The sequence below is a fragment of the Diabrotica undecimpunctata genome, chromosome 5, assembly GCF_040954645.1.
Source record: "Diabrotica undecimpunctata isolate CICGRU chromosome 5, icDiaUnde3, whole genome shotgun sequence".
NCBI classification, from domain to species: Eukaryota; Metazoa; Arthropoda; class Insecta; order Coleoptera; family Chrysomelidae; genus Diabrotica; species Diabrotica undecimpunctata.
This window is the reverse complement of record NC_092807.1, coordinates 25,185,884-25,212,530: the sequence shown is the minus strand read 5'-3', so window position 1 is coordinate 25,212,530 and position 26,647 is coordinate 25,185,884. Positions and strand designations below refer to the sequence as shown.

Here is a 26,647-nt window from a genome sequence, read left to right as displayed (position 1 = left end):
CCATGTCAATGGCCTTCGTTGTTAAGTTACTTTAATTTCAATAAAAATAAGTAAACAAATAAAAGCATTAAATTAACAATTTTGTAATATATTCTTTATTTATAAAATATATGTTGTAAATATATAACGGTAAATTTTAAAGCACATTTCAACTATTTAAGCACTTTTTCCACAATGAATACTTTTAGAAAAATATATATACCAAAAACCTTCGCTTAGAAACAACCTGACATAACTCAGCTTGTAATTAATATTATGTCTTATATCAAAATAAGATTTATGAGAGATTTTTAAATAATAACACAATAATAAGTCATAACATCGTGTATTTTAAGATTATTAAAATAAAGTATTTAATTTCTTCGGTCGTCGCTCCAATTACAAAATATTAATAAATATTTATGTTTCAGACTAAAGTTAATAATAATAATTATAAGTAAATACAGTGGACATTTTACAAATCTATAGAATGAATTTATTTTAAAAAGATAATGATTTTCATGATGATGTTCTTCGTTCTATAATTACTTTTTTTTAAATTAATGTGTTCTAAAATCCTATCATTGACGTCGCTCACAGCCATATCTATATAACTAGAATACTATATCACATTTTACATGAAATAAACATATCTTATCTTATAATTCCTTATGGGTTATTCGGAATATAATCTTTAATGTTTTTTTAGAACTCATCCGTCAAAGTAATCTTATTTGTGCAATTCTAATCTCTCTCCCAATACCCAGATGTATCTCATATCATTACTATTTTCTTAATAGAGTATAGTATAGGTAATGGATTTTGACAAGAGATATGACGTTGTAAATAACAGGTAAACTTGTGTACTGCATAGGCATGACTCATAGCTCTTGTCAAAATCCATTACCTCTACATAACTACTATTCTCTTAGGAAAGTGTATTGTGTGCACTAACTCTTTCCTATAGAAAATTTGAGAATAAATCAATTATAGATGTTGTCTAACATTTTTGAAACATAATTATTATTATTAATCGAATTATCCTTAGGTATATCCTTTCTACTTTTACTGAGTTAACTTCTCTCTAGTTAGAAAGCGTTATATCCTGTAAGAGAACGTCTGATAGACGTTAGATAAACAATCTAGAGTAGAATAACAATACAATAGTCATATAAAGACTAAATTCAATACGTTGGTCACCTAAAATTAGACGGGACACCAAATTATCAATAAAAAGTCCATTTAGAGCCTATAACAACGTATGGCTCAGAGTGATGGAAACGTGGCAAGAAAATAAGGGAAAAAATGAGACAGTGGAAATGGAATTCCGCAAAAGAGTGGGGAGAATATCAAAGCTGGAACATAGAAGAAATAAAGAAGTTAGAACAGAAAAGATCACCGATAGAATAAAAACTTCACACCTTCAATATATGTACACGGAGCAAGAATGAATCACAATAGATGGCCAAACAGAGCGTTAGAATATCATCCTGCAAATAGAAGAAAACGCGGACGACCAAACATAACATGGAAAAGGAAATCGAAAATGCAATGAGGGACAGAAACATGGAAGAAAACGATTGGCAGGATAGTAGAATATGGAAATTGAAATACAGGATGCAGCAATAGCAGTGGAACCCCATATGATATACATGTATATAACACATGGACTACAGATAAACGTGAAAACAAAAAATCGGTCAAGAGATTTAGATTAACGGTCATCAATAATACAACAAAAGAAAGAATAACGACATAATAAATACTTGGGAGTATGGTCAACGGGGGATGGTGATCAGACAGAAGAAATTCAACATAGTATATAAATGTCAAAAAAGACGTTCATACAACTGAAAGTTACTTTGCAGCCGTAACTTAAATATACAGATTAGCGAACAAGAAAAATAATGTGACAGTTTGTCTACATCTTGAGATGTGGTTTAAAATATTTTTAGAACTCAATTAAAATTCACCTTACCTTGTGCCAAAAGATTAACCAATGTTTACATATCATAATTATCTACCCAAAAAAATCAATGAAATACCGGAACTTGATAATGTTTGTTACAAACGGACGAAAGTCACAACAAAAAAACGGGATAGTGACAACGTTTTACTATTGGGAGAGATTGAGGGAAAATTATTCATTTGTATTAGACAACACTATGTAATTGTTAAAAGCACATATTTCTCTTGTTGCATACATTGAGGAAAAATATAAAATTCACTGAGTTATGGCAGGTTATCTATTAAGCTACCATCTACCCCTAAACGAATACATCTAATTCTATGAATCATTTTTCTTGTCAGTCAACTGAAGATGCATTATTCTTCTAAACAGGGCAGGTCCGTTCCAATATCCGTTGAGCATCACATGCCAGTACAGTTCTGGCATGAAATTTTTCTTTAAAATATACATCGTTTTCAATTCTCTGTCTTGACTAAATGGGAAAGTCTCAAGAGGTTGTAAATCGTAGTCGAACTCAGCCAAAATACATTTCCCATAACCTGTAACCAGTGGACAAGACGCGTAGCCATCGTACGTCTTGCAAAGGTCTTGGCCTTTCATTACTGCGCATAGATTTTTAAATACCACTTCGGTCTGTGCAGCTACAAATAATACGATTATTAAAAACATTTTCTGGTACTAAATTAGTAATATAAAAGTTTATTTATATACAAAAAACGACTTTTTAAGTATTTCAAACAAAAATAATAAACTTGGTCATATCATATGAGAAAGAAGTTAGTATAAGACAGAAGACTATCAGAAGACTTTAGATGGCAGAAAATAGACACAACTGTGTGTCTTTGAGATATGTAGAGCACGCTGAAACATTTGAAAATATCTCTATCTTTCAGAAATAAAGGATCCCGCCACTTTTCTTATTTAAAAATGGTTTCAGTTAAATTGGCTGAAACTTTGCAGATAAGTAGCTTTGGTCACAGAACAAATAACAATTGCCTTCTTGCTGTCATGCTGATCAAAAGTTATCATTGCGCCACATCACATATTTATAGACGACAAAGCAGCCAGCGACTCTGTGAATAGAAGAAAAATGTTCAAAGCAATGAAAAAGCTAGGAATACCAAATGAGTTGGTAAATTTAACAAAACTAACTCTTGAAAAAGTTGAATGTAGAGTACTAATTCAGGGGGAACTCTTTGAAACTTTTAAAACAAATAACGGGCTGCGCCAGGGAGAACTTCTCTCAATATCAATATTATTGGGAGAAAAAAAACGCTGTACGAGAGACTTATGTAGCATTAAAAGAATCAGCAACAAAAATGGGTTTAATAATAAACACCAACAAAACGAAGTATATGAAAATAAGCACGCAACCACAAATCGTACGACCACTTGTTATAGAAAACGAGGTCATCAAAGCAGTGAACGAATTTGTATATCTGGGAGCGCTCCTTAATGCTGAAAATAATACTACCGCAGATATAAACCGCAGAATTTGCACGGCCAACAGATGCTATTTTGGGCTCAATCTCCTCCTTAAATCCACAATTATATCGAGAAATACAAAAATAAAACTATACAAAACAATAATACGCCCATTCCTAATATAATATGGTTCACAGACTTGTACTCTGAGAACAAAAAATAATAAGAACATGTTAGGATGTTTCGAAACAAAAATACTAAGGCGAATCTATGGAGCAGTGAATTACAATGAAGTGTGTAGAAGACGATACAACTTCGAACTTGAACTGAACCAAGAAGAAGAAGAAATTTTTCTTACAAATTAACGATTTACTTATTGCCCTGAAACTGGTTGAATATGCAAATGAAATTTAGTAGGTTTTAAAAGTTTTTTATTGTGCATTTTTTGACATACAATTAGGAATTTTATATTCATCATTGGCGTACATATGGTAATGGTCTCAATTTTTTTAAGAAAAAATAGTACGCTTAAGAAAAAGAATTGTACATTCTCAAGAACTATCTAATAAAAAAACATTAAACCAGAACAATAACAGAAAGTACCACTGATATAATTTTAAATATGTGAACAGCTCAACAGTGCAAAAAACCTTAAGAGACTTTCTGGTGCATAATATGCCTCCCTTTTTAAAACTAATTGCAAAAATTTCATTTTGGAAGATAGTATTAGATAATCCTAAAAGAGTTTTAGCAAAGGCTACGAAACAAATAATCATCTATTGGTAATAAAAAAATCGTATAGAAAAGTGTACTGAATATAATAAATCACTAGCTTAATATTTGTGGATTATGAAAAGGCCTTCGACGCCATAAACCAACAAATGTTAGAAGCCTTGACAGAATGCCAAATTCACTATCGGTATATAAATATAATTAAATACTTAACAAGACTCTATATATCTAATACTGGGTCATATTAGAATTGAGGAGATACAAAGATGAATGGCAGTAGAACAATACGTACTAAGCTGCGTTGAAGAGAAACGTTTAATTTGGTATGGACAAGTGAGAAGAGCACATCGTACAAGGTGGATATCAAAGATTTCGGATTGGAGCCAGGCAGACTCCGAAGATCATGGAGGACTGAAGTGGACGAGGCCATGGAAAAACGAAACCTCAGATGGAGAATGGCTGGATAGAAAGGATTGGAGATGTTGGTTGAAAGAAGAAAGGCGGACTGTTCTCTAAAATTTTAGAAATATATATGTAACAGAGCAAATCTGATAAGGGCATAAATATAAAAGGAGAAAATCTTAGCTATCTAAGGTTTGTAGATGATACTGTGATAATAGGATAGATGAGACCAAGAAACTTCTACCAAACAATCAACTCTACCTTTCCTCTTTAGAAGAGGGATTGAAAATCAATATATGTCTAAAATCCAGATAATGAAACTCTTATAGACAGTGAAAATATATGCGTAAGAACAAAATCCAAAGATAATCAAACTATTGAGCTTCTCCGTCGTGACCTCTGACTTGGGCAGCCTTCGGAAAGTTAAACCACGTTTTCAAATCGTCCGATTTCCCAATATGTATATGTATATAAAATAAAAACCTTTAATCAATGTGTATTGCCGGTGCACGAAAATCATAAGTGACTGATGCTGTAAAAAGAATAACAACACTGAAATGGACTGGGCACGTCACGTGGCTCGAATGGCAGATAACAGCAATGACAAAGCGGATACTGAAATGGAGTGGAGACTGAAAGATGATGCCTACCGAAGTAGAGGTTGTCCATCAACACTATGGACTGACGATCTAAAGTTTCCAGAAAAACTGCATGCAAGAGGAACAAAATAGCGGACAAGTGAAGATTGAATGATGACTTGGTATTTTCAAAGAGTTTAGAGGTACACAATGGTATCTAATATAATAATTTCTTTTATCACAGATATTTACACCCTCCTGCATAATACCATTTGGTGATCACAAGATTTATCAATACCCACAAAAATCAGGTTACTACGATGTTATATATTTACTATACTGTTGTACGGAGTTGAGTCGTGTACTCTCACAGATGCACCTGTAAGAAAATTGAGATTTAGATTTTCGAAATGAAGCTTAACCGTCGAATCCTAAAGATATCTTATTCCGACCACGTTGCTAATCAGGACGTTTTAATAAGAATTCAAAAAGAAAAAGAGCTGTTAACCACAATATAAACAGCCACAATCGAATACCTCGGTCACATCATGAGGAACAGATAAAGATATGGATTGCTGCAACTAATTTTACAAGGAAAAGTAGACGGAAAGCGAGGACCAGGAAGGCGAAGGATTTTCTGGCTAAAAAATCTGCGTACGTGGGTCACAACCACAAATCTTTTCAGAGCAACAGTGTTGCCATGATGGTCGCCAACATCCAAAACGGATAGTCACTCCAAGAAGGAGAAGATCACAAGATCTGAAAGAGTGACAGACGAAAAACATATAGAAATGCATAATATTAAAATGGCGTTAAAGAAAAATGGCATAGAATATATATCACCTCGTAGAGATGGGATTTATCCAAGATTTCTAAAAGAGGGACAATCTTCATTCTGTACAAAAAGTTATATATGATAATACAAGCTAGCTTAGGTCTGGGATATATACCAAAAGCTTGGAGATTCATAAGAATTTTATATCCAAACCTGGCAAAACCGGACAGTAAGAACTCCCTGAGGCCAATAATTGAGCTGAAGATAGAAACAATACTGTAGAAAAACTACTTGATAAGTGCATTAGGGATGGTGTATTGGTTGAAAGTCCGTAATTGAAAGAAGTAATGCTGAGTGTATTTCATGAAGTCATGAGGTCAAGAGGGAGCAAGACTAAAGGGGACCAAACAACCATTAGTTCAGTGACTAAAAGTTAAAAGCAGAGTATGACGTGGTTTCATGTATAACACGTTACAGATAATTTTAGTAGACATTAGACTTTAATAGACAATTCTAGTTTAAGCCAGTCTTCAAGAATTGTACATAAGTTAGAACAAAATTGCTTATGGATCTTATTGACCAGATTGTAATTATAGAGAAATACTCGGATGAATGTTTTTATCATTAAAAAATCAATATAAAAATGTATATTAATGTATATTGTACGAATCAATTGAAGTATATGCACATATAGGAAAACAGCAGCAGATGGATAAAAAATAACATAATAGAGCTCGATATGTCAAAGCTACAGAATTTTTACGGCCATAGACTGTAACAAAAGTTTAAAAAATCTAGTGTAGTTACTATAGAATACAGCCATCTAATATAATTCGCTGTGTGCAAGTACTTGGAGGGAATACGAGAAACGATCGTGCGCGTGAAGCAGCGAAACCTTGCATTTTTATTAGAACATTTCATAAGTACTGTCATTGAAAAAATGGGATTTCGCAAATGTTGTATTATAAATTATAAAAATACAACAAGAAATAGTCCATTCAAGTTCTATTCGTTTCCAAATTTATAAGCAAAAACAAGTTTGTCATTTTATTTACTAAAAAGTTCGCTTGTCTATGACACTACATTTTGCTCTTCCGAAATGGATATCTTTTAATAATCCCTACCTTTAATGTTCAAATGATGAAATCTAAACGTAAAAAATATATTTACTCATTTTTACAATTAAAAATCCATTAAAAATTTTTAGAAGTTAAATATTGATATAAATTACAATAATTATATTAAATAAACAAGTTTAGGTCATTTTATTTGCAGTTTACATAAGAGTACATAATATATTATATTAAAACTGCTAACAATATCGCTGATTTATGACACTAGGTGTCGCTCTTCCGAACTTGCACATAGCGAATACATATAATAACACATACAAGAACTTATGATTAAAAACAATTATTTACCTGCAGCTGCAGCAGTTTTTGAATTAGGAGTAGAACTGCAATCTCCAATGGTAAAAATGTTCGGATACCTCACATGTTGCATGGTATATTTGTGAACATCGACAAAACCAGTATCATTGGATATTTTTTTGTTTTTAGATAAAGAATCTGGTGTAGCCATTGGGGGTACAGCATGGAGCATGGAGAACTAAAAGCAATAAATTCAAATATTATTTTATTTGATAACATTCGTTTTTTAGAATTTAGTATTTTGTTGTAGGGGCATTGAAACTAGAGAGACATTATTTTCTTCGTAGTATTAATGTATATTAATACAGGAATAGGATAGAAATACAGCAAATGCTAGTTATGATTACGATTAGACTGACATTCATTCAAGGACGCATCTGCGAAATTTTAGTCACTGTTTAGTATTAGCCATATCTCCTATTCAGACATACTTGCGGGCACCACTGTTTCGTTGTCACGATCTACATAACCAATAAAATAGATTCTTTTAAAATCTACCTAATTTTAGAAAAATCTCTTGAAATTACAAAAGACAAAAGGTAAGGTTATTGAACAAAATAAAGAGCAAAACTTTAAACAATGAAAAACAAAAACAGAAATTCCTATGGATAAAATATATGGAGGAAACATTTTGGGCCGATTGTTCGAACGCTAATCAAAACTTGATTGTAATCAAATATTTAATTACAATCAAATACGTCACAGCAGCTGTCAAAATTATTAAAAATTGCTTATTATTATTATTGATTTGTAAATAAAAACATGAAATTAACATCAGAAAGAGTTTAATTATGGTTTATTTTAAATTAAAACGCAAAGTAATAAAATTGAATAAAATAAATCAGTCAACATAACCTCAAAATGTGACGCATTTGATTTTAATTAAATATTTGATTATAATCTAGTTTTGATTAGCGTTCGCTCAATCGGCCCTTTTTATTAAATAATTTTAAAGTTAATACACGAGATCATTATACAAAATAGAGTATCTGACAAATGGAGAACAATAATAATGTTAATGTTTTTCAAGAAATCAGATTGTAAAAAATCTCAATAACTACTGTGGAAGAAACCTAATGATTGCCACTCTAAAGCTAACAATAAGAATGCTAACAAAAAAAAATAGCGAAAAGCGAAAGAGCAATACTAAAATAAGAGCAATAATTATATTATCCAGCGATCAAAAAATAAGAAAGCGGTAAAATAACCAATACTCTACGGATGTGAAACCTGGAAAGTGACAAACACCCTCACAGACAAACTGCAGGTGTTTGTTAACAAATGTCTATGAAGAATTGTTGGTATATTCTGGCCTAACACCATCAGAAACGACGATCTGCTACACCTGACCGAACAAAAGAGGGTACAAAATAAAATTAAGTCCAGAAAGTGGGGTTGGATCGGTCACACACTCCGAAAAAATAGTTGCAGTATCGCAAAAACTGCCCTAGAGTGGAATCCCCAAGGGAAAAGAAAAAGAGGTCGCCCAGTACAAACTTGGAGAAGATCCATCATGGACGAGATAAGAGGCCAAGGAAAGTCTTGGAATGAGGTGAAGGCCTTAGCGCAAAATAGAACCCGATGGCGCGTTATCACTGAAGCTCTATGCTCCACTTAGGAGTTCAAGAACCTTATATATATATATATATATATATATATATATATATATATATATATATATATATATATATATATATATAAAATAACCAATAAAACGAACAGAATATATGGACACTTTTTTCTTTTTGTAGAAATCAGTTTTTATCAACGGAAGTAAATGCAAGAATATATAGGGTGAGACATGAGGAACTGTACATACTTCTTGCCTCGGATGGAGGCCTCTTTGGGGAATAACAAATGACCGTTAAAAAGTGTCTGCTCCCATTGGTTATTAATATACACAGTGAATTTTGATTGAAATTTATTTATCATAACTACTTGTGAACGGTAAGTTTGATGTGTCTCATATTTTGGTCAAACGTTACACTACTACCACCTAAGTGGAGAGTTTTATAAATAAAACCAATAGACAATTAAAACGGCACATTTATTTTTTCCCCAAACGATTATTTAATTTTTAATTAAAAATCAAATTTGACTATGAATTATTAAAAGTTTAGCGAAGTGAATAATAGATGTAAAAAAATGTAACTCTTTACAAGATTAAATTGTTCTGAACAAACAGTTAATTTAATTCAATTTAATTTAACAAACAGTTAGTTAATTCAAGGAAACCGGACCTGATTTTTTCCATTTGGTTTATTCAAACTGGAACAAAATCAGGTCCGGTTTTAAAAAATTAGTTCATTGTGTTAATAACCTACACTTACCTTTACTGTTTTTTTCTCTTCCGGTTTATCCAAATTTGTGAAAGTTGCTTCGCTTTTACTAGCATCAACATTTGTTAAGTTTGTTCTTAAATTAACGTTAATATTTCGTTCTTTACATATTTTCCAAAGAGCATCAGCGTACCTCTTGACACCAAAAATCACTGCTAATGATGTATCATACGTGATGTTTACATCGTTTCTTTTACCGTGCTAAAAAATGTAAAATATTTGCTTTTATCACTGAACCATTATTTCTTACAACTGAGTCATTAAAAAGTTATAATGATAATGCAACAAACTTAAGTTTAGGAATATGACTCATGCCTCGACGATGCGCAATGAATCGTGTTAGACTTAGGATTTACATCATACCAGTGATGTGATTTTGACATAACGATTGTGGGAAATCCTATTATTGTTTTTAATTAATTTACTCACCTTTCTAAAATAGTCCTCAGCGATGTAACAAATTTTCTGAGGGGCTCCAGGACATTTTACTGGTGAACTTGGGAATGTAAAATGAATCTCGCCACCCTTAACATTTTTCAGAACTTCGAAAACGTGTGGCGCGTATTTGGGTGAGTATATTGAACATACATTAGTTGGATTATCCAACGCTTCTTGCAATCCAGGAACCTACAAATAATAACACAACTTTCCTTTTTAATTTAATTTAAAAACAAATGTTTTTTAAGAAAAAATATATATTTTCAAACTAAAAGAAATAACGACTTTTATTTAAGTAATTTAAGTATTTAAGTAATTATAAAATTAATTTTTTTATTAATTAATTTTAAAAATTAGTTAATTAATTATAAAAAATGGTATCTACTACTATATTTATTATTATTATTATCTAGAAATTTAGCCGATCGGCCCCCCTCGTAGCGATGCTGGATCCGCCGCTGATTCTCATTTTTATGTACAAATTTAAAAAACGTTTCTTACCAAGTCATATCGAAGTTCCAAGCCCACGGCTATTATGATGTAATCATATTCGATGACATGACCGTTTTGTGTTCTAACACTGTTTTTATCAGGATCGAATTCAACTGCTTTATCCTTAACCCAAGTACAATTTGTTGGTAGTACATCGCGTTCCTTTCTTCTAGAGGCTTCAATATTTGATATTCCACCACCTAAATATTTTTTGTTATTTTAGCAATTATCGACTAATTAAAAATTAAAAATAAAAACTGATCTAACTCACTACAGCACAGTATAGTTTGGTTCAAGATATAATAAATTTGGCCTGAGGCTGGTGGGATGATCCAGTCGACCGCAGTATTATAATAATGAACAATAAATATTGATGTTACTAATCCCTCAATTGTCTTTGCGACGGGTAGCAATAGTTTTGGAACAGCTTACTAGAACCGGACTTTATAGTATTTACAGAACTGACTCGTTACCTATCAGTTCAAATAAATTGTTAAAATTAAAATTTCTACACAATGTTTCGTATTAAAAAAAAATTGCTATACAAGAATTAGTCATTTTTGCTTACTCATCTGATTTACTCATCTGAAATTAAGTTGCTTGGAATCAATTATTACTAACGATCACAAACAATTTTCATGTGCAACCGGCTCATTACTTGAATTTTATGGAGTTAGAATATTATCTGTTTTATGTCGTTTTCACTTTAAATAAAATGGACTTTCGATAATGAAGCTTTATATCTTTAAATAAAAGAAAATTAAAAAATCACTAGCAAGTATATTAGTTAAAGATAAAGTATACCTCTTATTATTATTCTATAGATTTAAACATTATAATTCTCGTGCTAATTGGTATTTAGGTATAATTAGGTATCATTTATTTATCTAGAAAACATAATTTATGAAACATTATGAAAGGGGGCAAACATATTTAAGTTTGTCAGTGGGCTTATGAAACCCCTGTCAGTGCGCTTATGAAACCGACGTACAGATAACAGACAATAACATTTCTACCCGAACAATGTCGTTGTTGTCAGTTACATCGCTGTAATTTGCGATGATGTTGATCGCAGACATTATCTACCGTTAGAGAAAGATATTAACTACCACATTGCAGATAATTTTAAGTTTAGAGCCCAAATCTTTGCCAAAACATTTAAACAGTTTAAAGATAGACCAGTCAAATTATTAAAATTGATTTCGTATAAAATGAGATTTCTTCTATCTCAACGCATATTCTTTGAACAGTCAGAAGAAGGTTTTTGTCAATTTTTAAAAGATTAAACAGATTCTGCAATAATCCTCTAATTTGTTTATTAAATAATAATTAAATTTCTCCTATAGTTTATTCGTCTTCCGGGTTTGGACCGTGTCATTTGTGAGTGACCCAAAAGTGGGTTCATCTCGACGTTTCGCTACAATTGTATGTAGCTTCTTCAGGAGAACAAAAAAGAAAGAAAAAGAAACAAAAGACAGGAAGATGGGTAGTTAGCAACGGTAACTCAGTTACTCAACGCAACCAGAGGCGAATACTAACTACCAAGATGGGCATTTGGTCACAGTAACTCAACTACTCAACGCAGCCAGAGGTGAAAACCAAATGCCAGGACAGGGATTCACGTCCATGGACGTGAATCCCTGTCCATGGACGTGAATCCCTGTCCTGGCATTTGGTTTTCACCTCTGGCTGCGTTGAGTAGTTGAGTTACTGTGACCAAATGCCCATCTTGGTAGTTAGTATTCGCCTCTGGTTGCGTTGAGTAACTGAGTTACCGTTGCTAACTACCCATCTTCCTGTCTTTTGTTTCTTTTTCTTTCTTTTTTGTTCTCCTGAAGAAGCTACATACAATTGTAGCGAAACGTCGAGATGAACCCACTTTTGGGTCACTCACAAATGACACGGTCCAAACCCGGAAGACGAATAAACTATAATTCTGACTCTGGCCGTGGAAGCCTACGATTTCATTTAAATTTCTCCTTTTGTCAGAACAAAAATACTTTTTTCTATAGGGTAAACGTCCAATTTTACTGGCCTACAAAAAATAATTAAAACATGAGTCACTTTCTCCACGTATGATATTTCGTATCGTAAAAAAATCGTAAAAGAGTAAATGCTTTCAAAATTTGTAGAAAAAAGTACAGAGGTGTGGGTGTGATTTTTGAATAATTAGCTGCCCCTTACCAATTCAGTCGACCGAACGTCAGATTTGTTTTTAAAGAGCTAAAATAAGAGTACTACGTGAACTTTATTTATTCTTATTTGGATTTGTGTTAGTATTATTTCTCTATATGTTATTGTTTGTTGACCTTGTGTGTTCTGTCAGGTGTACGTTGGAGTCTGTGAGGGAAAACATGTTTATTCTGATGTGCGTGTCTGTTACGATTCAATGTATCATCTTTTAATAGCTCTTTTGCATTGTCTATGCTTGTATTTCCTGCTCTTGCTTTAAAATCTCCAACAATTACTATTTTTTTGTTTCTCTGTATTCTGTCCATTATATCTTGGGGATTATTATAAAAATCTGATATACGAGTGGACAAAATAATTTGATAATATGGCCAAGTAAATAATCCATCAAATAAAAAATACAAGAAATTTTCTATACCCTTCCCGTAAAGCAACAACCTGTGCATAATAATGAGAATCTTATTTTAAATGTATATTGTATTATTATATTTACCTATTAGAGTAAAGAGAGGCTGATAATAATGATCTTCACTTGGTTCCAATACAATTAAATCATTCTTGGCCATTATACGGGAAAATTTTGCTGCTGTAGAACATCCTCCTGTTCCTCCTCCAACCACCAATAATTTGCAACTAAAACAAAAAAAATGTAAAGAATAAAGATACTCAATGTTCTGCCTGAGTAAATAAGAGTCGAAACCAAAGACAATTTGCTAAAAGGTACTGTTTGATTGGTCCACTAGTTTATTTCTTCTATCCCATATCTCGTTTTAATTTCCTCACCTCACCTCTCCAAAAGGAGAAGACAAGTATCGATGTATCTGCCTCCTGTCGTGAATAAATAAACTACATGAGAGGATGCTAAGAAGACGAATTAGCACAGTCATTGAAGAGTCGGTAGGTCTCAATATCAAAGTCAATGGGTGATCCTACTGCTGTTTGACGTCTGGAATGCTTTCAATGCCTTAAAGTGTAAAGAAGTAACGAGAGTTTTGTGAGAGAGAATATGACCGGGTTACTTGATGAATGCGGTCTCGGATTATCTGTCAGGGAGGAAAATATTCGTATAAAAAAATAGTGATCGACGTCCCAACAATACGGAGAGGGTGTAATCCTTTAGATGACCTCGCTACGCTTGTGGTGGCGCGAGACAGGGAGGCCCTTATCTTCGGCCTGTAGCATACGTGCGACCTAGTCGAGGAATGGATGAAAATACATGGACTAAGGTAAGACCGAGGAAATAGTTGTCAAGGGACCACGGAAAAAGGACGGAATAGCATTCGAATGTGTAGGAGTTAAGTTTTTCCAAAGAAATTCGTGGGATATTTGTGTAGCGAAGCACATAAAAGCGGTGACTCGACCAACTGCGGTAATATCTGCCGAGGGAGGGATCATGCCTAACATCGAAGGGTACAAAATTGAGAGGAGGACGTCCCTCATTATTATGTGCAATCAATCGTTCTGTACGCGGCACCGGTCTGGTCTACGGCAGTTTCAACAAAGTCGCTCATGAGGCATCCTCACTCAAGCAGATTAGAAAACTCTGTTGAGGACGTCATGTGCATACAGAACGGTGTCTACCGAGGCTCTGGAAATTATCTCCTGGTGTCTTTCGATACAGATGTTTGTTTAGGAAAGAGAAATAATATACAATAAAAGAAATGGAGACATAGCAAGTGAACATTAAAAAAAAGAATGAGACAGAACCATTATAATTTGGCAACAGGAAGAAGGCGAGATGATAAGAATGGCACAGTGGACAAACTCCCTGATTCGGAAGCTGAGAGGATAGATGAACTGCGGTCATCGACGTGTAGATTACTTGCTAATGCAGATATTCACAGGACATGGTTGGTTCAAGGCATACCTTCACAGGTTCGGAAAGGCAAAAAATGACAAATGCTTATACTGCGTGACGCCAGACATTGCCTTACGCACTCTGTTGGTATGTAACATATAGATAGCAGAGACAAGCCCGAGAAACAAGCTACAATGGATCGATGAACTGATGGAGGAGATGCTAACGTGACCAAAAGGGTGAAGAGATACGTGAAGAGGACTCTAGAGAGAAAATAATAGGAAGAAAAGCGACCCTACCGGAGACAGGTAGCCCAGGAACAAGTAGGAAGGTAAGACAGGGTTACGAAAGGTGGCGAAAGTGGCGAAATTGAACATGAATAGGGAGATAGACAGTAAGAAAAGATTAAAGCAGTCTTCAGGAAAAAATTGCGAGAATGCGTGAGAATCTTGCGTAAATGAACAGCAAGATGAATGCCGAATCGAGCCCAAAAAAGGTAATTCATGGTTGAGGAAAGTGTTTTTATATTGGTCTCGGGTATCACCGTATCACATAGGAGAAATCCTGAATAACTGACACTGGGAACAGGTGCATGTTCTTTTTAATGTTAAGTAAATAGTTAAGGGGGAATATTGACACATCTTTACGTGACTAAGTCTACCTTTATTCTGATTTCTTAATTTGATTAACACTTTATATTTAGAAATATAAAAAAATAAACAATTGTAGATATTTGTAAAGGCACAATCTTAACGCAAGTAAGTATTAAATAATGTATTAAATAATATTATTTAATCCTAATCTATTATTTACTGAATTTTTCAATACTGTGTAAAACTCAAAATAACACTATAATTCCAGTAAATAAAACATATTTCTACTCTATATGTAAAAAGTGTCGCAATTGTAGAAAAATATATAATCATACACCCATTATATAGATATCTACATTTTTGATATAAATATATTAAAAAATATATATTTTTAGTTTTATCATTGGTTATTTTTGTAGAATGCAACTTATAAATTATCAATGTTTATTAATATGTTCTGATACATTAAATGTTGTTTATACATTTATTCAAAATATTTTTAATGATTTATGAACAATAATCATTACAATCAATTATATTGGTAAAACAGACTAACAAAAGTGGCAGACTGTAGAAGCAATTAAAAATAATATGTAAAAAAGCATTTAGTTACTCGATCTTGCTGGGACTACTTATCTAAATATGGTTTTATCTGAACAATGAATGACCAATGTTCCCAAGAATTGCAGTACTTATTTATTTGAATTACAGATAATATAATTTCATGTATTTAGGATGTATCAATACTTTAGATATAACTAAGAAATCAAGAATTATCACTGAGAAAGTAAAAATAGTGAATAAAATATATGTCCTAAGATTGGAGGGGGCCAATCTATAGCACCAGAGAACTTATACTTATATAGCTTGGACACGAAAAAGTAAAACTAATTGACGATCCCTGAAAAAGTATCTAAGTAATTATATTTATTGCACTGATTATAATATACATGTTATTGTGGATACTTTATCAAAAATAACTAATATAAGATGCACTATAGAAAATTTTTTAATCAAGAATTTTACATTTCACCATCTAGCATATGACGCTTGCACTAAGTGTGCTCGCTTAAAGTTAAAGGCATCTGAAAATAAACAAATAAGTAACAAAGATGAAGAAAATAAAAAAAAACGGGTGTGGCAGTCCAGTGGGACTGCCGGTGGAAGTTACACTTCTATACACGCATTCGCCGTTACAAATTTATTTGGGAGTCAATCTGCACAATCATTACATATGTAATTCTATTGGTAAGACATAGCAGAAAGAGAAACAGAATTAATAACAAATTACTAACAATGAAGGATTGAATCAATATTTTGATGAAAATGTATATTTTTATTTTCATATATGTATGAAAGGAGTTGAATGCAAAATTTTTTTACACATACTCTGCAGTAAAAGTCATTGTTTATTTTGTTATTAATATAATAATACAATACAAATTAAACTGCAATATTCATAAGTATTTAAAAATGACAATAATACACAAAAAAAAAATACACTACAATACAGTGCAACATAATTCCATATATAATAATACAATACAAATTAAAATGCAATATCCATAAGTGATATGAAAATGACAATAATGTAATAATATTAATAAAAAAGTTCTCCCCGACTGCGAATCGAACCCCGGTCTCCCGCGTGACAGGCGGGGATACTGACTACTACACTACTGAGGACATGACACAAATGTATTTCAAAATTGACAGTTCTGGATCATACAGTGATTTATTGAGATTATTATTTTGAAATACAAAAGAATAATATAATTATGAACATTTAATAAATAATACAAAACATATCACATAAATAATAATATTAATAAATATTTTATTATATGTATAATATTATGTGTATATATATATATATATATATATATATATATAAACTCCTGGACAAAATTAACGCACCACTTATGTTTTTCTAAATAATCTTTATTTATTGATAATTTACTGTACGAGAAGTTGTCTATGGACCTTGTTTGACAGTAACAGTTGTTATGTAGGCTAATAATAGTCTTGTTTTAACAATAATTTGTATTAAACTTCGTTTTAGACTAAAAGTGAGTTAAGCTTTTCATAAAAAGTGCCGATTAAAGCAAAGTGCTTGTGAGAAACAAGCTTTTTATTGAGATATTTTCATCACATGCATGTTTGGAAGTTCATTTGCATAAAAATCAAATAAAAAAATGAACCACCAAAGAAATTTGTCAATGGAGGAGGCAGTGCGAGCATCGACCCTCCTAGATGAAGGATATTCAATGCGATACGTTGCAGGTTTGTTAGGAAGAGATCATTCCAGCATCAGTCGGAAGGTGAGGCTATATAATGAAACAGGGTCGTACCATCGAAGACCAGGGCAAGGGAAAAACGTTGCACTAATCAAATTGATGATCGTTTTTTGAGACAACGTGCTCTCGGAGATAGGAGAGTCACCAGCAATTTGCTAAAAAATGAACTAGCAGATGTTCAAAATGTCGCGATATCGTCTCGAATAGTTAGAAGACGTTTACATGAAGCAGAATTGAGCAACAGGAAACCGGCCAAAAAACCTTGCTGACCAGAGAACACAGGGTTCAGAGATTTAATTTTGCAAGATTGCATCAAAATTGGACCATCGATGATTGGAAACGAGTTCTTTTCTCCAATGAGACTAGAGTAAGCCTAAAAGCTCCAGATGGTAGTGAGTGTGTCTGGCGAAGGCGAGGAGAAAGGTTTGCCAGCTGTAATATCTCTCCTAAAGTAATTTTTGTTGGTGGCTCTAGAATGTTTTGGGAGGAATTTGTTTTGAAGCTCGTATGGAGTTGGTTCCCATACGTACAAGGTCTATAAATGCCCATTATTACTTAGACAGCATTATTGTCGAACATGTAATGTCTTTTGCTCCGTTCCTTGGACCTAATTTTTTATTCATGCAAGATAACGCTCGTTCCCCATGTGGTTCGACAGGTTATTGGCTACCTAAATGATGTTATTTTATTATTAGAGTGGCCACCTAAGAGTCCGGACATGAATCCTATAGAGCATCTATGGGACTATCTCAAAATAATATTCAAAGTCGTAGACCCCGTATTGCCAATCACAACCAACTCATTGAGGCCGTTATTGAAGAATGGGAGAATATTCCGCAAGCGTTTGTTGAACATTTGATATCAACCATGCCTCGACGCATAAATGCAGTCATAAGAAGTAGAGGAGGGCCTACACGGTATTAGTGTTGATCCAGATGCATTATATTATGTTACTTTACTGATTTTTTTCTTTTTGCAATTTGGAGTTATGCTAGCTTATTTACGCATTTCCGGCAAAAACAAATTTTTAAAGAAACAATAAGGCAAATTAAGGTCATGATAAAGTCATGCTGGACTTATTTGTAGGTGTTTATTATTATTTCAATGTAACTTAGTTTTATTTTGTGTTCATATTGTAAATATTTAGATTAATTAAAGTGGTGCGTTAATTTTGTCCAGGAGTTTATATATATATATATATATATATATATATATATATATATATATATATATATATATATATATATATATATATATATATATATATATATATATATATATATATCTTTATATAATATATTTAAAATTAAATTATATATACAAAAGGAACATTTTTATATTCCAGAGAGGAAGAGAGAGAAAATATATCTTTTGTCTCTCTCTTACTCATTATCTTACATATGTAATGATTTCACAGATTCACTCCCATACAAATTTCCAACGTGGAGCGCGTGTATAGAAGTATAACTTCAAAAATAATAAGTAAAAAATAAATGCATTCAAAAAAGTAAGAATGAAAAGAACTCTCCAGAGTTTATACATTACTATATTATGAAACTAACTTTTTTGGTCAAGGTAGTAATATGTCATTTTGAGAAATGGTGATATCTTGCTGTGGTGATCAGAAAATAGCTTCAAGCATTAGAAAGTTTAGTTTTTCCTTATTGAAACAAAGTCAGTTAATAATTTGGATAGTGATTCATGTTTAAGGCCAAACAGAAACTTCTTATGTGGGCTCCTAGTGGAAGATCAATAATATCCCACAAATTCTCTATGGGATTTAGATCAGGGCTGCAGGGTGGTTAGATCATGGTCTGTATACCAACTTCGTTCACATAGACCACACATACAACATGTGGTTGGTTTGTTTTGATGGTTTTCATGATATCTGTATCAGATATAAAGTCTATAGAGTTCGCAATTATATCTCCTTCTCCACAGACCCTGTTTGTTAACTCCGCTATATCTGGTCCCCAATACTTCTTTCAAAGATTCATAGTAACTCTTCATCTTGAGTCGTCATTGCTTATTTCATTGTTTCTGTCATGCAATCTCATGCATTAAAATAAAATTATTTGCTGTGCAAAATATCTATAATATAATTTTCACTTGTTAAGGAACATCTTCATAAAGCAACAATGTCCTTCCTCACTGTAAGTGATATTCCTTCCCAAACCGTTATGGATCATCCATTGATTAAAGTATGCATTCTCTATATGCATATCATTCTCTTGGCTGTCAAATAACTCTTACACATCTATTTGAGTTATATAAACAATAACTCAACTCATGTGTGAATGATATGTGCTCCCAGTCATAAACATTCCATTCAAGGTGCTCTTGAAAATTCACTAAAACCACATTCCCTTTGTATGTACATTTGTTTTTTGATAATAGAAATATTAAGGTGATTTTTTTACGAAAATTTTGAGAAAAGATGAAGCTATCTTGCAATATTAATAGGATGTAGAATTTGTAAAAAATTCCACTGGGTGATGCAAAATAAGATGAAAAAACACAATTTTATTTTCACACTCCATATATGAGTAAAATGTTGACATTTCTCAGAAAATATTTGAACAGGTGGTGCGTAAATTTGGAGAGTGGTGTACAAAGAAAGTGATAGATACCAATATGATAATGAAATACGATACATAATAGGTTTTTCGATATCAAATACTAATTAAATATAAATGTTAAATTGTGTAGAATTTATGAAATTAAAATCAATTCTGAAACAGATCCAGCTTGACTTAGCTCTGATAAGTTCATTATCAGTTCAGTATTGATTTTTAAACATGTATGCTGAAATTAGTCTATTAAAAACTCCTTTGTCAATAATATTAAATTATTCTGAAGTTATTTTCTTGTGGCGTCTTAATGTAATGTACTATATTTTGTTCTGGAAATAAGCCACAATTTTACTTTAAAATAAGTTTATTTGTGATTTCAACTTCCACTTTGAAAATCGTCCTCAAAATACAAAAAATTAAAATGTTTTATATTTGGACAACAATTTATGAAGTGAACATTGAAACATCAAATAAAAATATTTTAAGGTAAAATTGTGGCTTATTTCTAGTAAAAATAGTAAATTGTAATATTATGTGATCTGATAACTCTTATAGGAAAACAAAAAGAAATTAGATATGTCTGGTCTGAATAAAAGGGGCCTGTGATACCTATTATTTGGACACTCATAGGAAAAGAGTATTGGGCAGAGAATTTAATTATTGGGCGGAGTATTGGGAGTATTGGGCAGAGAAGTACAAAACATAAAATATTGAAACAAAATAAAATAAAGAAACTAAGTAGAAAACATACAAAAGATAATAAATAATTCTACCGCAGGTGAACAAGGAATAAGAAAAACAAGGGGCAAAAGGAATTAGCAAAATATTAAACAAATTTCTAAATAGTAAAAGAAAACAAAAAAAAATGGGCCAATTTAGTAACAATGACACCAAAGAATATAGACGCTTTCTTCTTTGATGACACTTTTGAATTGGCAAGCAAAGAAAATCCATAGTATCCCCTCAACCCTTCAAACAGGTAGATGACAGTTGCATGCAATAATAAAATTGAAAATCATATACATATTCAATATCAAATTAAAGATATACATAAGGGACTGATCTAGAAAAACAATTAAAAACCTTAAAGAACCAAGACCGAGACAAATTTTCACAATATATCCAAGAAAAAGGGTGTGCCCTTTTAAATTAGTTGTATTAATATTTTTTAATTCTAAAAAAATATTTAACATTACCTATATTTTTCTCTAAATGTAGACGAAGTCGAAAAATTTCGACCAGAAAGGCGCACTCTCGTAAAAATGTTTCTTAACATATTTAACACAAATTTCGGAATTTTCCTTTATTTCCTAACCACAGAGATGTAAGTATGCAACTGTCTTCTAAAAGTAAATTTATGTAAGATTGTAAATCATTTCAGATAACATAGGTACTGCATCGATAATTGGTGTGCTATTTATTCTATTAGCAATCAGTTAAAAATATACCATTTTTACCAAGAATTTTGTGGGAATCGGCAACTAAAAGTCAAAAATTTAAATAATATATCTGAAGTGTTTTCATCTATTCACAACCAGTGTGAAGTATGTAATTCCATGTTGGGACAAAACACTCAAAATTGCGAAAATAGTGCTAAAGAATTCATAGGCGTAGATTTGTTTGTCAAAAACAAAATTTGTTTACCTCAATTATTCTTCATATTACTTGCTCTGTTATGGTCACAAGAATTTCTATCGGTAAGAATAGAAGGTAAGTTTAACTGGATATTTGAAAACATAATTATTTTGATTTTAATTTAATTTAAATTTACAAAAAACTAATTCGGATGTCGTTCAAACGGTAGTTTAAACAAAAATTAAATCTACTAATTTACTACAAGGCTACAAGACCATATTATAGAAAGAAGAAGTATAAGATGAGGTTATTATAACCTAAAGTTAGAGCCAGGTTATAGCAAAATAAAGTTTGTTAAAAATATCAAATTTTATTTGATTCTGTCTAATACATAAAAGGATTGGTATTGAATAAAAATGGCACATATTAAGAAACTGAGCGTTTCAATGAGTAAAGCTGGACTGCCATTTCCAGTACCTACAAAGATTATTAGATTTGTTCGGAAAGGTTGTACTAATAGACCATTTTTCCACATAGTAGTTGCCGATGTAAGAAATTTAGCTATTTTTTAATTAATACTTGCTTACTTCTTGTGTATTTCAGACTAGAACAGATCAACACGATCCTTCAATAGAACAACTTGGAACTCATGACCCTTTCCCAAATGAACACAATGAAAAATTAACATCCTTAAACTTTGAAAGAATTCGATATTGGTTAACACATGGAGCCATTGCAACAAATCCTGTTCTTGAATTATTAGGTTTGTAACTGTAAACTTTTAATGCCCTGTAGATATAGATAATATTTACTAAATTATTAAGAGATTTTTGAAGAAAAATTTTCTTTATTCAATGAAATGTTTATATAATCTGGTAAAACTATTACAGTATACTCCCTCTATAACGAACACGGTTATTACGAGGTTTCGCTTATAACGAGATACATTAGATGTCCCGTGAAATTTCTATTGAACTATAACCGTCTATAGCGAGGCAAATTTGGCTATAACGAGAGAAAATAAGATCTAAAAACGTGTTTTTTACGTTTTTGGTCGTCGTAGCTATAAATAAATACCTTTTCAAACAGCCCCTCAATAAACTTAGCTGCAGCCCGCAATAAACTTCTTTACAATGAATGAATACAACTGTTTCACATCTTTAAAAAATAAGAATGATACTGGATCATTTAAAGCAGTTAAAAATGACAGAGTTCTTAAAATTGCGGAAGCAATAGTTTATGTTTTCCTTGAAAATACGCTTTATACATTATGTAGTTGGAAAAAAATGTTAAGTACAGATTTTTTGTTTTAACGTATATAATTGATAATAAAAGTAAACAACTCTTTTATGTTTTAATATATTTCATTGACAATAAAAGTAAATAACTTTTTTTCAAAAACGCCATTCAAACAATATTTATTAGCATCTTATATTGCTCTGAATGGCTTCACTATAGGAAGATAATGGTTTAGAAAACTACAGATTCATATGTATGCACAGTATTATTATTGTCTGATATAACGAGATCGGCTTATAACGAGGTAATTAGTCTGTCATTTCAGTTCTCGTTATAGAGGGAGTCTACTGTATTTTTATTGTCATTTATAAATAGATATCATATTGCTAGGTAAACTAATAATAAAAGATATTTTCAATAATGTAGGATATATTTTTCCTAAGTTGGTAAGTAATCAGAGATAAAAAGTTTATGTGACAATACCTCAATTTGCTTAATTTCAATATTTATGTGAAATTATATCTTTTATTTTAAGATTTACTGTCTTCATAATCCTGTCTATCAACTTTATGCTGTTATATTAAAAATTTAAATTTTATCTAAATTTCTAGGTCTTGCAGGATTCTATCCTATTCACCCTAGGAGTTATATGACTGCGTGGAGAAACAGAGAAAAGGCAAAAGAAGCTCTTGAAGCTGCTAAAGAGACCAAAGAGGAGAAAAGTTAATACATATGTCATTTAGTTTTGTGTACATTTTAGTATGTTTAAGTAGAAATAAGTTTATTATTTTGTAAAAAGTAATTATAAACATATAAACACAACCGATATTTTATTATTAAATATGATTCCGCTGCATACACTAATGTCAAAATTATTTTACCTTCACAACATATTGTGTACTGTTTACTTTTTTAATTGATATGATATTCATGTTTAAAAAGTCAGATATTCTAAATCTACTCTATCTCCATCCATCCTATGGCTCTGCAGCCCAATTTGAGCCCTGGTCTCTCTCAGCAAACCCCTCTATTCGTTATGATCTATAGTCATTTTCCTACATGATAAACTGCCAAGGAGATTTCCTGCATCCTCATTCACATCATAATCGCATCTCTTTCTCTGCCTTCCAATAGGTCTCTTGCCTTGCATTCAACATTTTTTTTCTTCTTCTTAAGGTGCCATGCATTTTTGCGTAGGCGTCCACCGTACATCGTCTTGTCAGGTGAGATGTTAAATAATTCTGTTTTTAGCAGCATTGCGAAGCATTTCATAGCTGTGGATTCCTGTCCATTGTCGAATATTGCGCAGCCATGACATTTTTTTACGTCCGAGACCTCTCCTACCCTCTATTTTCCCGAGTATCAGTTGCTGAAAAGTGTATCGTTCTCCTCGTATAATGTGCCCCAAGTATGCAGTCTTCTTACTTTTTACATAATTAAAAAGTTCCCTATCCTGTAAGCCCGCTCTTCTGAGTACTTCCTCATTTCTGACCCTGTCCGTCCATGATATTCTGAGCATTCGACGCAGGCACCACATTTCGAACACTTCAAGTTTGTTAATGGAACTGGCCTTTAACGTCCATGCTTCTATTCCGTACAGGAGAACAGGCCACACGTAACATTTTTTTAAAGCCTATTTTTTTTTCATCCTAAATACATGCCCTGCTCATTGAAGATGCTGCAGATAGAGGTGGTTCTTCATATATAATATATATATATATATATATATATATATATTGCATAATTGTATGTGATTGGCCACCTGTTGTTCTCATTTATAAGGGCTAGTATTCATTTCAGTACCTTTCTTTCAAAGATATCTACTGTGTGTTTTACAGATTTTTGATTCAATACCCAAGTTTGACATCCATAGCTCATTATGGTCTTTAAGATTCATATCTTATTTCTTTGATGTACATCTCGTAATTTAAATATGTTTCATAGCTACTATCAGCTCTTTTATCTAGCTTGATTCTTTAAAATATTCATCAGAATGCTTAATTTATGATCTTCAGGATTATTGTTCACTTTCAATCTTCAATATATTATTTTACTGTCTCTCCTACACTCTTGCACTATGTTGTGCAGATTTTCTCTTATATTTGACTAAATTCTTTTGTATTATTTTGGAAATCAATTAGTAGAAACCATATTCTAATAAAATTATACAGTTTTTTAAATATAAGTAGTGCTGGTTTGTCCTGTGTTTGGAAATATCCATTACGGATTCAATAGGGAACTTTTGTTTGTGACACATACTTAAGTAGTTTTTCTCATCATGGAATCTAGGCTTGTAAATCATGTTAAAAATCAAAATGGCTAACTCTGGCCTGATGTTCAATCTTGAAATCGTATTATTGGAGTTTTTTTTCTTCTTTTATAAGGGGAGGTTCCAAATGTTTGAAACATACCTCGGTCCTAGAAGGTGGGCAGAACCGCCTTCCACCCTCGGTTATGCAGGACTCCTCCAGCGTGGCCACGATGATATCTGAGACCGCGCGCAAGGGTTGTTCGGACACCATCGCCGTCAATGCCAGAGATCTACCTGCTAAAAAAAATACCCTCCTCAGCGGCGAATTACCGGCCGGATCGCCCTGATTGGGACACAACATCGGCGCGGAATTCCGTGACTGATTGCACCCTACTTCCTAGCTCTCTCTCTCAAGCAGCCTCCTCTCATTTATCCATCTATCGCATACCAATAGAGTATGTGAGACAGTGTCCAATATTTCACAGTACAGGCATTTGTCATTTTCTGCCTTTCCAAATCTGTAAAGGTATGCCCTGAAGAAATCATGTCCTGTGAGCATCTGCGTCAGGAAGTAATCCAAACGCCTGTGCCCGCAGTCCATCCATCTTTCCAGACTTCGTCCACTGCGCCACCCTTCTCGTCTCGTCTCATTTCTCTTCTACACCATTATGGACCTCTCTCTTTCTTCTTTTTTTAAACGTATGTTGCTATGTCTTCATTTCTTCTCTCGAATATTCTTCCTCTTACCTTCACTAGCACGTGCATCGTTATACATCCGGTGATAACTCCCAACGCCTCGGCAGAGACTGATCTGCAAGCACATGCAACCCTCAATAGACTCTTCCTATCTGCTCGGGTGAGTTGCTTTCTGTACGCCTGTGTTAAAACTGCAGTACTCCAGATAGGTGCAGCGTAGAGAACGATCAATTGCATAACAGAATGAAGGGCCCTCCGATGTTGGGTATGATCCCCCCAACGCAGCGGATCTCACCGCAGCTCTTTGAGTCACCGCCTTTACGTGCTCCCCCCACCTTCCGTTTTAACTCAGAATCACCCCTAAATACCTCACGCATTTCTTTGGAACCACTCTCTTTCCTGCACATTTGAATGTTATCCCTTTTCCTTGGTCCCTTAAGAACTATAGTCCCGGTCTTACCCGCAGCCAGTTCTAGCTCTTCTATGCATTTTTATCCATTCCTCGACTTGGTCGCATGTACGCTGTACACCAAAGATAAGGTCCTCCCTAGCGAGGTTATCCGCAAATGCGAAAGGGGTTACACCCTCTCCGTATTCTTGGAGTTGTTTAACCCATCTGGCTATCTGACCCTCTGGATTCTTAAACTGCATTAACCACTTAAGGGCAGCATGGTCGGATCGCATTAAAAACTTTCTTCCATAGAGATATTGATAGAAGTGTTATACTGATTTTACTATTGCTAGGAGTTCTCTCCTCGTGACGCAATAATTTCGCTCAGGGTTTAAAAGCTCTCTATTAAAACATCGAAGGACTCGTTCCTGTCCTCATTGAATCTGAGATAGCACTCCACCAATCCTCACATTATTTGTGATGTG

At 32.8% G+C, this 26,647-nt stretch overlaps 2 protein-coding genes across 2 annotated transcripts; one reads left to right on the top strand and one right to left on the bottom strand.

Annotated features, from left to right (window-relative positions):
* Nucleotides 1-72: 72 nt before the first annotated feature.
* Sqor (Sulfide quinone oxidoreductase) lies at nucleotides 73-21,524 on the bottom strand. The gene is made up of 8 exons (XM_072531773.1): nucleotides 21,459-21,524; nucleotides 21,207-21,353; nucleotides 13,243-13,382; nucleotides 10,569-10,759; nucleotides 10,059-10,256; nucleotides 9,621-9,830; nucleotides 7,282-7,468; nucleotides 73-2,589 (listed from the first exon to the last, which is right to left on the bottom strand). Exons 2-8 carry the CDS (start codon nucleotides 21,284-21,286, stop codon nucleotides 2,267-2,269), a joined length of 1,329 nt encoding a protein of 442 aa, XP_072387874.1. The 5' UTR covers nucleotides 21,287-21,353; nucleotides 21,459-21,524; the 3' UTR covers nucleotides 73-2,266.
* Nucleotides 21,525-21,894: 370 nt separating this feature from the next.
* Nucleotides 21,895-23,680, top strand: mRpS16 (mitochondrial ribosomal protein S16). Its single transcript, XM_072530946.1, has 3 exons — nucleotides 21,895-22,133; nucleotides 22,189-22,348; nucleotides 23,436-23,680. Exons 1-3 carry the CDS (start codon nucleotides 22,002-22,004, stop codon nucleotides 23,549-23,551), a joined length of 408 nt encoding a protein of 135 aa, XP_072387047.1. The 5' UTR covers nucleotides 21,895-22,001; the 3' UTR covers nucleotides 23,552-23,680.
* Nucleotides 23,681-26,647: the final 2,967 nt, after the last annotated feature.